This window comes from Pseudopipra pipra, chromosome 24 (genome assembly GCF_036250125.1).
Source record: "Pseudopipra pipra isolate bDixPip1 chromosome 24, bDixPip1.hap1, whole genome shotgun sequence".
NCBI lineage: Eukaryota > Metazoa > Chordata > Aves > Passeriformes > Pipridae > Pseudopipra > Pseudopipra pipra.
The window spans coordinates 2,068,903-2,081,943 of record NC_087572.1 but is presented as its reverse complement, the minus strand read 5'-3'; the positions used below and the strand labels follow the sequence as shown (position 1 = coordinate 2,081,943).

General features: G+C 64.4%; 2 protein-coding genes across 2 annotated transcripts; both read left to right on the top strand.

Annotated features, from left to right (window-relative positions):
• Window positions 1–688: 688 nt before the first annotated feature.
• Window positions 689–2,887, top strand: FAM167B (family with sequence similarity 167 member B). Its single transcript, XM_064634937.1, has 2 exons — window positions 689–1,693; window positions 2,317–2,887. The coding sequence occupies exons 1-2, from the start codon at window positions 1,409–1,411 to the stop codon at window positions 2,578–2,580; spliced, it is 549 nt and encodes a 182-aa protein (XP_064491007.1). The 5' UTR covers window positions 689–1,408; the 3' UTR covers window positions 2,581–2,887.
• A 793-nt stretch (window positions 2,888–3,680) lies between these two features.
• LCK (LCK proto-oncogene, Src family tyrosine kinase) lies at window positions 3,681–12,715 on the top strand. The gene is made up of 13 exons (XM_064634935.1): window positions 3,681–3,924; window positions 6,696–6,802; window positions 6,885–6,966; window positions 7,049–7,139; window positions 7,265–7,363; window positions 7,483–7,586; window positions 7,665–7,814; window positions 8,391–8,543; window positions 9,447–9,626; window positions 10,170–10,246; window positions 10,341–10,494; window positions 10,951–11,082; window positions 11,812–12,715. Exons 2-13 carry the CDS (start codon window positions 6,701–6,703, stop codon window positions 12,012–12,014), a joined length of 1,527 nt encoding a protein of 508 aa, XP_064491005.1. The 5' UTR covers window positions 3,681–3,924; window positions 6,696–6,700; the 3' UTR covers window positions 12,015–12,715.
• Window positions 12,716–13,041: the final 326 nt, after the last annotated feature.

The window sequence follows — 13,041 nt, the reverse complement described above, 5'->3', positions numbered from 1 at the left end:
GTCCCCACCCCGGGCCTGGGGACGGGGCAGGAGCTGCTGCCAAGGCCCCTGAGTGAGGAGGAGAAGGAGGGTGGGCACCTGGCAGTGTCCCTGTCGCCCCTCTGCTTACCTGCTCGGGCTGAGGGGGCAGGTTGGGGGGGACCTCAGGGGGCAAGGGGGGACCTCGAGTGGCAAGCAGAGACCTTGGGGTGCAAGTGGGAGGACAGTGGGGTGCAGGCAGGGGACCTCAGAATGCCCACGGGGAGCTCCTGGGCATAAGCAGGGGACCGTGGGGTGCAAGCAGGGACCGTGGGGTGCAAGGAAGACTCTCAGGGCGCAATAGGAGACTGTGGGGTGGCACCAGGGACCCTGGCTTGCAAGCGGGGGACCCCAGAGTGCCAACAGACACAAGCAGAGGAGCTCAGGGTGCAAGCGGGGGGGGATTTCGGGGTGTAAAAGGGGGATCTCGGGGCGCGAGAGGGAGAGCTCGGGGTGGGAGGAGGGACCTGGGGGTGCACGCGGGGACCTCGGGGTGGAAGCGGGGGGGCGGCGATGCCCCGCACAGCCCGGCCGGGCCGGCGGATGTCGGGTTTAAGGTGGCCCGGTCCGGAGGGACGGGGCGCTCCCCGGGGTCGGGGGGCTCCTGGGGTGGGCTGGGGGGCGGGGGTGTCGCCGCGTGGGGTGCGGGAGCGAGGGGACACGCGCGGGGCCGTGGGAGGGACACGCGAAGGAGAGGCGGGGGCTCTCTCGCAGCACTGGCGAGGCACCCGTGGAATTTGGGGGGGCACTCTGGGGGCGCCGGAGGGGTCGGGGATGGGCGTCCGAGGGGCAGGTGAGACCCGTGGGACACAGGTAAGACCCGGGCCCCATCGCTGCTGCCCCTGGAGCCCCCCGGGGCAGGGAGGAAGGGGGAGAGGGCAGATCCCGACGCGGTTCCACCTTAACGTCCCGTCCGGGTGCGGGACCCCGGCTGCCCCTTGTGCCCCCTCCCCCGGTTTCTTTTTCCTTCCTTAGGCTTTTTTTGGGTCCCCCCCCGGGTGCGGGGGGGGGCTGCTGCGCCCGGGGATAAATCATTCCCGCTCCTCCGTGCCCGGTGAAGGCTTCGTCCGGGAACGGGGAGTCTCCTCCCAGCCGGAGACAATGATGCTAAAAACGAAAAGGAAAACAACAAAAAAAACCCCATCACGACAACATCGAATAAACCCAAAAACCCTCCTCCTTTGCACTCCTCTGGATAAGGAAATTCCTGCCCATCGGAATTGTCCTCGGGGGATGGATAAATAGCTGGGAACCGGGCACAGCTGGGGGAGTGAGGGAGTGGGTGGTTGGGTGGTCGTGGCCAGGGTAGAGGCTTCATTTCCACGGTGGGTGGGTTGTTGAGTGGACAGAGGTCACCCAAGGGGCTGGGGGGGCTGCGGGGGGTCCCACCATGGCCCTCAGCCAGCTGAAGTTCAAGGAGCTGGGCGAGGAGGAGCCCACCTGGGAGGAGGAGAACCTGGACAGTGTGAAGGCTCTGACGGCCAAGCTGAAGCTGCAGACCCGGAGACCCTCGTACCTGGAGTGGGAGGCCCGGGTGAGGGGGCAGCGCTGGGGCACCTCGGGGGGGGCCCGGGGGGCTGAGCAGGGCCCTGGGCACCCCGAGGACCAGCTGGGTGGTGGCGTCTGTGGCTTTGCCACCATGGAGGCGGCTCTGGAGTGGCTGAGGACGGAGCTGGTGAGTAGCTGGCAGTGGGATGAGGGGTGAGATGGGCCCACAGGGCTCCCCCGTGCCCGAGCTCACGCAGCAGTGAGGGGACGTGGCAGGGTCAGCAGGGGCTTTTCTCCTTTGCCCGGCTCAGTGGGTGCATGAGGATTTTTGCCAGGCACACGTGGCTCTGTGGTGCCACAGCTCTGCCCCTGTACCCTCACCACACTGTTGGGGTCTGCACTTGTCACCCCCCCGGCTGCTCTGCTGGTGGCACTGCTGCTGTGGACTCCTTTATGTGGCACGTGGTGTCTTCCAGAGGGTGGCACCCAAAATCCCTCAGGACTTGGGGCAGGTGCAGCTGAGCCGTGGTGCTGCCAAACCTGCTCCAGGGGCAGTGCCATGGGAAATGCCACCACCCCCATGGGGCACAGGGTGTTTGGGAGCACCCAGTAGCCTGTCCCTGAGGCAGCAACAGGGTAAAAAGCCCACAGGCATCAGACACTGTGCCCACCGCAGGACCGCGTGAGTGGGCTCTGTGCTGTCCCAGGGTGGGTTTGTTCCCTGGCTGAGCCCCATCCCTGCTGCCCCATCACCCCTGCAGCTGATCCGGGGGTGATCCCGCTCCATCCTGACTCCGGTCTCCCCTCCAGAGGGAGATGCAGGCTGTGGACCAGCGCCTGGCACAGCAGCTGATGCGCCTGCGGGCGCGGCTGCACCGGCTGAAGGTGGAGCAGGCCTGTCACCAGCACAAGGAGATGCTGGACGACGCCACCTTTGGCCTCGAGGGCTGCGAGGAAGACTCGGATCTGCTCTGCAACATCCCCCCCAAGGCCGCCTTCCTGCTCTCCACGCCCCTCAAGCACATCGGGGTCACCCGCATGAACATCAACTCCCGCCGCTTCTCCCTCTGCTGATCCCCCCCGGGGGCCGGGTGGGAGCCCCGCAGGCACCCACGGGTGCATCTGGACCTGGCAGGGCTCGAGGATCACTCCCAAAATCCCTCGGGACTCGGGGCAGGCGGAGCTGAGCCGTGGTGCTGCCAGCCCTGCTCCAGGGGCAGTGCCATGGGAAGTGCCACCACCCCCATGGGGCACAGGGCGTTCTGGGGGCCTGTTCCCAGGGACAGTGGGGTCAGGCACGGTGGAAAATGTTGGGAGCAGCCCTTCGAGGCGGAATAAAAGGAGGTGAAGGTGAGAGCTGATGTTTTTTCCTGTATTTTCACGTACCCAGGCACCTCCCTGGCCCCGTAGATGTGGCTCCAAGATTTCTGCTGTGGGGACCAGAGAGGGGGGGAGGGAGGTGACAGCACAAGCTGCCACTTGGGGATGTGACTTCCGCAGAGTCCTGTGTGCAAGCACTGCCAGGGACAACGTGGGGAGACCCAGGGAAGCTGTGGGATGACCCAGGGAACATTTTGGGGGCTGCTTCTCCTTCCCGGGCCGTGGGGAGAGCCTGATGTGCCCCCCAGGCTGCCACAACCCCCCCCTCCCTTCCCGACACAGCTGGGCTTCCTGTGCCTCACCGAGCTGGTACCTGCGGCTTCGTGTTTGATCTTAGAAGCCAAGACAATGGTGTTGTGGTTGCTCTGCTCTGAGCTGTCTCCAAAACACAGGGCTGGCAGCCTGGCAGGGGCACAGGGGGTCCCCCCGGCTTCAGCCCCTGCCCCCTCGGCTGTCTGGGTGCCAAAGTCTGTGGTGACCAAAACAGTGGTCAAAAAGGGGGTTTTGGGGTGCAGGATGAGTCCTACAACGGGTGTAGGGTCTCATGGGGTCAGGGGCAGCTGGTGCAGGACACTGCCAACCTGAGCCCCGGAGAGGGGACAGCACAGGGGACTGGGCAGCAGGTGACAACCCCCTGCCTGTCCCTGACCCTTCTCCCACCCCGTGGGACCCCACAGTCACCACCGAGGGTCTCAGCACGCCCCGGGCGAGGGGACAGCCAGCGCTGGGACCCTCTCGGCGGGGATGGCAGGAAGCCCTCGGGGTTTGTCGCTCGCTCTTGCGGTCGGGCACGAGCTGCGAACGAGCTGCTCGAGAGTTTGCTCATGAGGCAGGAAATGAACCGGGGCAGGCGGGAGCGGGAGCAGGAGCGAGAGCGCCCTCGGGGAGCACGGCCCGCGCCTCGGGGGGCTCCGCGCCGCGCCCCGCAGGGTCCCCGCGCCCCCGGCGGGATGGGCAGGACGTGAGGAGGGAGTCTAGGAGGGAGTCTGCCAGGGAATGGGGGTCTGAGAGGGGCCGGGCATCACCTCCTGCCAACAGGTAAGAGCTGGGGGTGGGAGGGTCTGCGCCGTGCAGGGATGGGAGATGGGGACCGCCGGGACAGCGGGGGGGCTGTGTGCTCTCCGAGTGCCCCTCGGAGGGGGGGAAATGGAGGTTTGGGCTTGTAGTGAGTGGTGGGGGGATGTGAGCGCCTGGGTGAGGGATGGGGGGAGTCAGCCTGTGCCCCCCACTCCTCTGTGCCCTCCCAGTTGGGGTGAAAGCTGCTGTCTCAACGTTCCCTGCCCGGGGTGGGAGCACCGGCCCCCTCACAGGGCTCTTCCCAAGGCCCCCATTTCCAGGGCAAAGCGGGAGTTTTGTCCCCAGGGCTGTGGGTGAGAGTGGTGTAGGGACAGGCAGCAGCTCAGTGCTGGGCTGCTGGGGTTTGCTTCCCAGTTTGGGGGTTCAGACATTGAGATAAACCCATTTTTGGTGCTGCCCCAGTGCAAAGACCCTCCTGCTGCAGGGGCAGCTTTGGGGTCGGCATCCTTTGTGTCGCTGAGGCTGTGCCAGAGTAGGGCTGGACACCCAGTGAGTCACAGATGGCTGGGGGACACTCTGGTGAGCCTCGAAGAGCATCAGGGATGGGGTCAGCCCAGCCTCCAGCCCGCCCACACCCGTGACCAAACCAACCCAACCTGGCCAGAGCAGAAAGGTCAGCCCAGGGCAGGGAGATAGGGGGGTCCAAACACACTCCAGAGCCAAAACAGGGACAGGAACACAGTAGGACACATAGATACCTCCCGGGGGACACACCGAACATGGGGCAGGGGCGCCTACACGTCCCTCCCAGGCACCTTCGCAGCAGAAATTCGGTTTGCACAGATGCAGTCACCAAAAGCCGACTTCAAACGCCCCTTTTTCCCCCCCGGCGTGGCCCAGGTGAAACGGCTGCTCGGTGGAAATTACGCTGTGGCTTGGGGCTGTAAGAAAAAAGGCGCAGTAGCAGCACCTCCCTCCCCACCCCGGCTCCCTGCAGGGAGGAAAAAACACCTCCTTTGGTAAAGGTGCCTGAAGGGCTGTGGGGGAGCTCTGGGGGGTCGGGGGCTTCTCCTCTGCGGGGCCAGGGTGGTGCTGGGGGGGTGGAGGTGGGCTTTGCTGCTGCTGGGCATCGCTGTGGCCCTGCCTGCTCCTCCTGCCTGCAGCAGGAGCCCCTTTTTGGGTGCCAAGGTGAGTCCCCAGATGGGGTCACCAGAAGGCACCAGGGTGGTTTTTAGCAGTGTTGTGTGGCATGGGGGGAAGGGAGGGGTCAATCACCTGTGTTCTCCTCACCAAAACTGCCAGTCACCCGCTCCCCTTGGTGGTGGGCACCCCAAGGTGGCACCACGGGGATGGTCCCCGTGTCCCTGCTGACCCTGGACCCAAGGGAGGGGGCTCCTGGTCTGGAAAACCAGCCCTGGCAGTGCAGGCTGGGGGGGCTCTGACTGGCAGCATCCTCTGGCTGAGACTGGTGGCACAGGGGGCTGGCAGCACCCCGGGGACCCTGCACCCTCCCTGGGGACCCCCTGTAAGCCTCTTCCCTACGTGCCCACCAAATGAAGCCCCCACCATGGAAAGAGATGGATTTATGGCAATGGCAGAAAACCAAGGCCAAAGTGGTGCCAGCAGTGCCAGCAGCCGGTCTGTCTCCCAGGAAAGTATCTCCCAGAGCTCAGCAGGGCACCAGGAGAGGATGGGGACCCTCCCAGCCACGCCACTCACTGCCAGATCAGAGCTCCCACTCAGAGCCAGCGCAGCGGCCGCCGGTTTTGGGGTGGTGGGACAGACACACCCAGGCTGGCTCGTGGTGACTCGGGGCTCCCAGAGCCCGTGGAAGCCACGCCAGGGCCCCCAGAGAGCCCCCAGAGCCGAGCCTGGAGAGCAGGGTTTGGAGGCCAGGTGTTGGTGGAGACAGATCCCGGCCGTGTGGGCGTGGGGGATTCTGCAGAAGAGCTTTTTCCGGGGCCGTGGGCCGCCGTTTCCACACGATGCACCGTGGGGCTCCCAAAACCATGGGGGTTTTGTGCCATCGTCAGCATTTTCGGGAAGGCCAGAGGTGCCCGGGTGCTTTGCAGAGCCCTTGTGACACTCATGACATCCCTGCCCACACCAGGGTGCCGGGGACACTGGGGACAGCCCCGCGCCGGCTCCGTGTCACCAGGGCTGGTCCTCGAGGTGGAGGTGGAACATCCTCCTGGATGTTTCGGGGTGAGCTGCACAGGATGAGGGGCCCTGGAGCAGGGGTGGGGGTTTAAGGACATCCCTGATGCAGGAGAAATGGGGGTGAGTGTGGGGGGAGAGGCCGAGAGCTCGTGGGAGATGGAAATCAGAGGCGGCACAGGGTGGGTGGGGAGCGCCCACATCCACCTCTGACCCCAGGAGCTGCTTTTGGGGGGTGCCAGGCCCAGCCAAACGTCATCAAACACAAGGGCCATGCACGAGTGTATTAATTGTTAATGGGGTATTGGTGATCAGGTTGCTATCTGGCTGAGGAACAGAGGGATCAGCCCAAGGGAAGGAAGGAGGTGGGTGGGATGGAGGGTGGGAAGGAGCTGGTGGGAAAGGGGAGCCTCAGGCTGGGGGACTAATTGCCTTCAGTGGTTTTAATTAAGGAGGCCAGAATAAATTAGGAGGAAATAAGGGCTGGTGACAGAGAGCCAGGGGATGTCCCCAGTTCAGCTGAGGAGTGTGCAGGATGGGCCATGCCCTGTGGGAAGCCAGACGGATGGATGCAGGGATAGGGGTGTGCTGGAGCGGGGGTGTAAAGGCTCCCCTCACCACCTCTGCCCCCCCAGGCACCATGGGCTGCTGCTGCAGCTCAGACTATGACGAGGACTGGATCGAGAACATCGACATCTGTGAGCACTGCAATTACCCCATCGACTCCGACAGCAAGAACCAGGTGAGGAGGGGGTGAGAGACCCCCATCCCAGTGGCCAAACCCTGGAAGGTGAGGACTCACGGGGCTCCTCATCCCCTGGCAGAGGCTGATCCGCAATGGCTCCGAGGCGCAAGACCCTCTGGTGTCCTACGAGTCCACGTCCCCGCCGTGCTCCCCCATGCAAGGTGAGGTCTGGCCGTGGTGGGGGGTGGCTGGGACACCCCCAAACTGGCCACTGCCACCCTGTCCCTCCCCTTGTCCCCCCAGATAAGCTGGTGGTGGCCCTGTACAACTACGAGCCCAAGCACGATGGGGACCTGCGGCTGCGGAAGGGAGAGAAGCTCCGTGTCCTGGAGGAGTGAGCGAGCGCCAACCACGTCCCAGCACCGACCCTGGCACGGCCCCACAGCTCCTGTGCTGGCGGGGGGGCTGTGCAGGGCCCTGGCAGCTGGAGGGGGGTCTCACCTCGCCGTGTCCTTGCAGGAATGGGGAGTGGTGGAAGGCACAGTCGCTCACCACCGGCCAGGAGGGATTGATCCCCTACAACTTCGTGGCCTTGGTGAACAGCCTGGAGCCCGAGCCGTGAGTAGGGATGGAGCAGGAGCCGTGCCCTGGCAGAGGGGGACGGAGCCAGGAGCACCCCAGAAGTGCTGGTGGGTGAAAGCACAGCCTGACCACCCCCCCCATCCCTGTGTCCCCAGGTGGTTCTTCAAGAACATCAGCCGCAAGGACGCCGAGCGGCAGCTCCTGGCGTCGGGCAACACGCACGGCTCCTTCCTCATCCGGGAGAGCGAGACCTCCAAAGGTACCTTCCTGCACTGGGAGAGGCCCTGGGAAGCACTGGGAGGGCTGTGGGGGACCCACACAGTGCCTGTGTCCCCAGGCTCGTACTCACTGTCCGTGCGGGACCTGGATGAGACCCAGGGGGAGACGGTGAAGCACTACAAGATCCGGAACATGGACAACGGCGGCTTCTACATCTCCCCCCGCGTCCCCTTCAGCAGCCTCAGGGAGCTGGTGCAGCACTACACACGTATGGGATGGCCAGGGGGGATGGGAACGGGGTGGGAATGGGGCGGGAATGGAGCGGGATGGGGTGGAACTGGGATGGGATAAGAACGGGGTGAGATGGGACAGGATGGAATGGAATAGGGTGGGATGAGACCAGATGGGATGGGACAGGATGGAATGGGATAGTATGGGATGGGAATGGAATAGGAATGGGGCAGGATGGGAGAGGGATGGGACAGGATTGGATGGGATGGAATGGAACAGGAATGGGGCAGGATGGGATGGGAATGGAATAGTAATGGAGCAGGATGGGGCAGGATTGCATGGGATGGGAATGGTATAGGAACAGGATGGGATAAGACAGGATGAAATGGGAATGGGATGGGATAGGATTCGATGGGACTGGGATAGGATGACATGGGATGGAACAGGACAGAATGGGAATGGGATGAGATGGAATGGGGATAGCATGGGATGGGATGGGATGGGATGAGCAGAACACGCTGCTCCACGTGCCCCAGCCAAGCCATTGGCCTGTGCCCAGCTCCTGGTGCCTCTGCCTGCCCTGACCCCCCCCCCGTTCCTCTCCCAACCCCAGGCAGCTCCGACGGGCTCTGCACCCGCCTGGGCAAACCCTGCCGGACGCAGAAGCCGCAGAAGCCGTGGTGGCAGGATGAGTGGGAGGTGCCCAGGGAGTCCCTGAAGCTGGTGGAGAAGCTGGGAGCGGGGCAGTTCGGAGAGGTCTGGATGGGTGAGTGAGTCAGGGCAAAACTGGGGCCCCACGGCACCCTCGGGGTGGGAGGGATCCAGCTGGGATCACTCATGGAGCAGCCAGCACAGCCCCGGGTGTGGGACTCATGGCTTTCCAGAGGGGTTCTGGGAGAAGGGAGAATCCTTCTGGATCACCCAGAGCAGCCCAAGCTTCCTCCTCTCCCATCCCAGCCACCCAGGATGGAATGACAGGGGTCCTGTCCTCAGGGAGCTGGGCTCTGCTCGTGGGAACAGCTGCTGGCTTTGTCCCCACTTGGGAAATGTCCCTTGCTGTGGCTCTGGCTGGAATTCTGGGAGCAGTGGGGGGCTTGGAGGCAGCACGGGGCCTTGAGAGTGTGGTGATCCAGCCATAAAAGCACCTGAGTGCTGAGGTGGGGAAGGCACTGGGGCTGCCCTGCTGCTCCCCCTCACTAAAGAGGGGTCTCTGCCTTCACTCCCACGGGCGCTGCCTGTCCCACGAAGTCCCCTCCTGGTTCCCATCCAAAGCCAGGCCTGCCTGGCCCCCCCCAGCTCCCCCTCCTGCTCAAAACCCAGTGACCTCCTGCCCTCGTGGTCACTGAAAGCCACACGTTACAGTATCTGCCTGGTGGGTTAAGGTGTGATCACAGATTTTAGCCCAGGGCAGGGCTGGGACCGCCCCGAAAATCCTCCGGCCACGCCGCGACAGTCCGGGGTGTGAGAGTCCCTCTTCAAGCCAAACTTTACAGCCTTCCACTGACCTTTGCAACCCACAGCATCTCTTCCTCGTGCAGTCTTGGCTTGGGATGCTCCAGACCCACAGAGCAGCCCCCACGCTGCCTGCTTGGCTGGCACTGCTGGTGCCACCCGTCCCCAGGGTCGGGGGGGTCCCTCTCCCCATCCCGCTCTTCCTGGCTCTCCACAGGCTTCTACAACGGGCACACGAAGGTGGCTGTGAAGAGCCTGAAGGCGGGCAGCATGTCCCCCAGCGCCTTCCTGGCCGAGGCCAACCTCATGAAGAACCTGCAGCACCCGCGGCTGGTGCGGCTCTACGCCGTGGTCACCAAGGAGCCCATCTACATCATCACCGAGTACATGGAGAAGGGTGAGACCCCCCCCAGGCGCTGCCCACCCTGCATGGGGGTGGCTGGGGGAGCTGTGGAGAGACGTGGTCACTCAGCCACGGGGTCATTCAGGCTGGAAAACTCCTCCAAGATCGAGTCTGGCCTGTGCCTGATGCCCAGCCCAGAGCACTGAGTGCCACATCCAGTCGTTGCTTGGAGACCTCCAGGGGTGGGGACTCCACCTCTTCCCTGGGCACTTCCAAAAGTCCAGTCTTCCAGCTCCTGGCTGTCCCATCCAGCTGTTCATGCCAGTTTATGTGTCTCCAGCCGCTTTTGGCATCCCTGCCACGCTCTGCCTTTGCATTGTCTCGGGGATAAAGGAGGGGAGAAGGACCTTGCAGGAAGGGTGTTCTGCCCACCCTCCCCTGCCCACCTTCCTGGGGCACTGTGAGCTTCCCAGCCCCACATTTTGGGTTGCAGGGGGTGACAGTGCCCTGGTGACCCCCTCCCACCACACGACCCCGAGGTGCTGGGGAGGGGGGCAGTGTGTGTTTTGCTGCTCAGACCTGCTGCCCTCCCTGCAGGCAGCCTCGTGGACTTCCTCAAGACCTCGGAGGGAGTCAAGCTCGGCATCAACAAGCTCCTGGACATGGCTGCACAGGTGAGGGGGGCAGGGACACGGGGCTGGGGCTGGGAGGGCTCTGCGGGGCCGGAGCCGGGGCTGTTCATTGTAAACCCCCCTCTCCAAATTACAGATTTCCGAAGGCATGGCCTTTATCGAGGCCAAGAACTACATCCACCGTGACCTGAGGGCCGCCAACATCCTCGTCTCGGAGGCGCTGTGCTGCAAAATCGCCGATTTCGGGCTGGCCCGGCTCATCGAGGACAACGAGTACACGGCTCGAGAGGGTGGGACCCCTCCTCCCCGCCCTGCCCCGGGCGTGCACAGAGCTTGGGGACACGGCGGAGGGACCCCCACCCACCCCGGTCCTCTGGGGGGGTCCCCCCCGTGCCCCGGGAGCAGGAGGGGGGTGCAGTGACAGGAGCTGCAGGAGGGGGGAGCAGGGAGGGGGCTGCAGGGACACTTTTTCCTCCTCCATTTCTCTCTCCTCAGTTGGGGGAGAGCACGGGGGGGCTGCAGGACCCTGTTTGCCCACCCGACCCTGCTTTTGGTGGCTACTGCAGGGACAGGGGTGCCAGCCCACCGCCGAGCAGTGGGGGACAGGGGGGGCTGGATGCCACCAAACCCAGGTCATCGGCAGGGACTGAGCCTGACCCGGGGTTTCACGGCAGATTAAACCCAGAGGGGTGATCCCAGCTCTTCCAGGACGCTTCATTCCCTCCCCTCCCGCTGTTTTTTCCCAGGGGCTAAATTCCCCATTAAGTGGACGGCGCCGGAGGCCATTAATTACGGGACGTTCACCATCAAGTCGGACGTGTGGTCCTTCGGGATCCTGCTCACCGAGATCGTCACCTACGGCCGGATCCCGTATCCAGGTCAGGATTTCCCGGCAGCTGGAAGGATCTCCCGTGGCAGCGGGGCTGGCACACGCGAGCGCACGCCCACGAGTGTGGACATGCACTCCCGCACGCACACACGCTCCCAGCCTGGCTCCCTGCCCTCCTCCGCAGCCAGGGATCCAACCCCTTCCCGAGGCACATCCCCAAAAGACACCTGGAGGGGCGTTCGGAGGCGGTGGAAGGGGGTGGAAGCTTCCCCAGGGGGTTTGGGGTGGGACCTGTGACATGGGGGTGACCCCAATTCGGTGTCCTGTGTGTGTCCAGGAGGGGATGACCAACCCCAGAGTGGTACCTGTGACATGGGGGTGACCCCAATTTGATGTCCTGTGCGTGTCCTGGCAGGGATGACCATCCCCAGAGTGGCACCTGTGACATGGGGGTGACCCCAATTTGATGTCCTGTGCGTGTCCTGGCAGGGATGACCATCCCCAGAGTGGTACCTGTGACATGGGGGTGACCCCAATTCAGTGTCCTGTGTGTGTGTCCAGGAGGGGATGACCAACCTGTGACATGGGGGTGACCCAAACTGAGTCCTGTGCATTGTCCTGGCAGGGATGACCAGCCCTGGGGTGTGGTCCCTACAATGTGGGGGGGGACCCCAAATTGAGACCCACGTGCAATGTCCAGGCAGGGATGAGCAGCCCCAGGGCGGTACCTGTGACAGGGAGGGTGACCCAAACTGAGTCCTACACATTGCCCTGGCAGGGATGACCAACCCCGAGGTGATCCAGAACCTGGAGCGGGGGTACCGGATGCCGCAGCCGGACAACTGCCCCGCGGAGCTGTACGAGCTGATGAGGCAGTGCTGGAAGGAGAGCCCCGAGGAGCGCCCCACCTTCGAGTACATGAAGAGTGTGCTCGAGGACTTCTTCACCGCCACCGAGGGCCAGTACCAGCAGGAGCCCTGAAGGGCCACAGGACCCACTCCCCCGTGTTGGGGTGCTGGGAGTGGTCCTTCTGCATCAAACCCCCCCCGACTCCATGAGCATCACGGTGTTGGTGGACTCTCCCCAGGACCTCGGCAGTAAAGATTTGGAGCGCTCCAGACTTTGGGAGCGGCAGATTTCACCCCCCTCAGGAGGGGATGGACGGCCAGGGCAGACCCCCAGCGGCATCGGGCTGGCACGGGGGGCTCGGTGGGTGCCCACCACGTTTTTCCAGGGTGGAAATGCAGCCTCCAGCTGCACATGGAGCTGCCCAGGGGGCCCGGCAGCCCCTTGCCCTGCTCTGGCTGTGCCTCCTCCACCTCCCTGGTGAGGGGAGGAACCCCCCCAACAGCGATGGCTGAGGCATCCCTTGGCCGTGGGATGCTCCTTCTTCTCCCCCCCCCCTCCATGGCATTTGCAGGACCCATTTTGGGGGAAATAAAGGCCTTTTCAGCGGCGGGGCCAGGCTGCCATGGGATGGGGTACAGGGAGTGATGCCCACCAGGGATGGACCCCACTAGGTGACACCCACCAGAGACGAATCCCACTCTCACCAACCCACCCTGAGGGGGCTGCTGGATCCCCCCAGATCCTCCTGACCCCCGTGAGACCCCCCAAACCCCATCCACATGGAACAACCCGACCTTGGGGGGGGCTGCTGGACCCCCCCGACCCCCGCGAGACATCCCCCCCCAGCCCCATCCACATGGGACAACCCGATTCTGGGGGGGGCTGCTCGACCCTCCCCAGACACCGCTGACCCCCGTGAGACCCCTCGGCCCTGAGGGGGGGGCTGCTGGGGGGGCCCCGTGCCCCCCTTCCCCCGCGATGGTTCATCCCCATCTGCCCCCCCCCCAAAATCTAATGGTTCCGCCCCACCCACCCTGACCCCCTCCTCCTTTGCCCCCCCCCGCGATGGTGCAGCCCCCCCCCCGTGCCCCCCCTCCGCAGTGGTACGGCCCAGGTACCGCCTAACCTGCTGGGTGGCGCTGCGGCCTCGCGATTGGTC

Coding starts and splice junctions, on each gene's coding strand:
- FAM167B (XM_064634937.1), top strand. CDS start 1,409: ATGGCCCTCAGCCAGCTGAAGTTCAAGGAGCTGGGCGAGGAGGAGCCC. Junction 1,694..2,316: donor AGTGGCTGAGGACGGAGCTG/GTGAGTAGCTGG, acceptor TCTCCCCTCCAG/AGGGAGATGCAGGCTGTGGA.
- LCK (XM_064634935.1), top strand. CDS start 6,701: ATGGGCTGCTGCTGCAGCTCAGACTATGACGAGGACTGGATCGAGAAC. Junction 7,587..7,664: donor GGAGAGCGAGACCTCCAAAG/GTACCTTCCTGC, acceptor CTGTGTCCCCAG/GCTCGTACTCACTGTCCGTG. Junction 9,627..10,169: donor CACCGAGTACATGGAGAAGG/GTGAGACCCCCC, acceptor CCCTCCCTGCAG/GCAGCCTCGTGGACTTCCTC.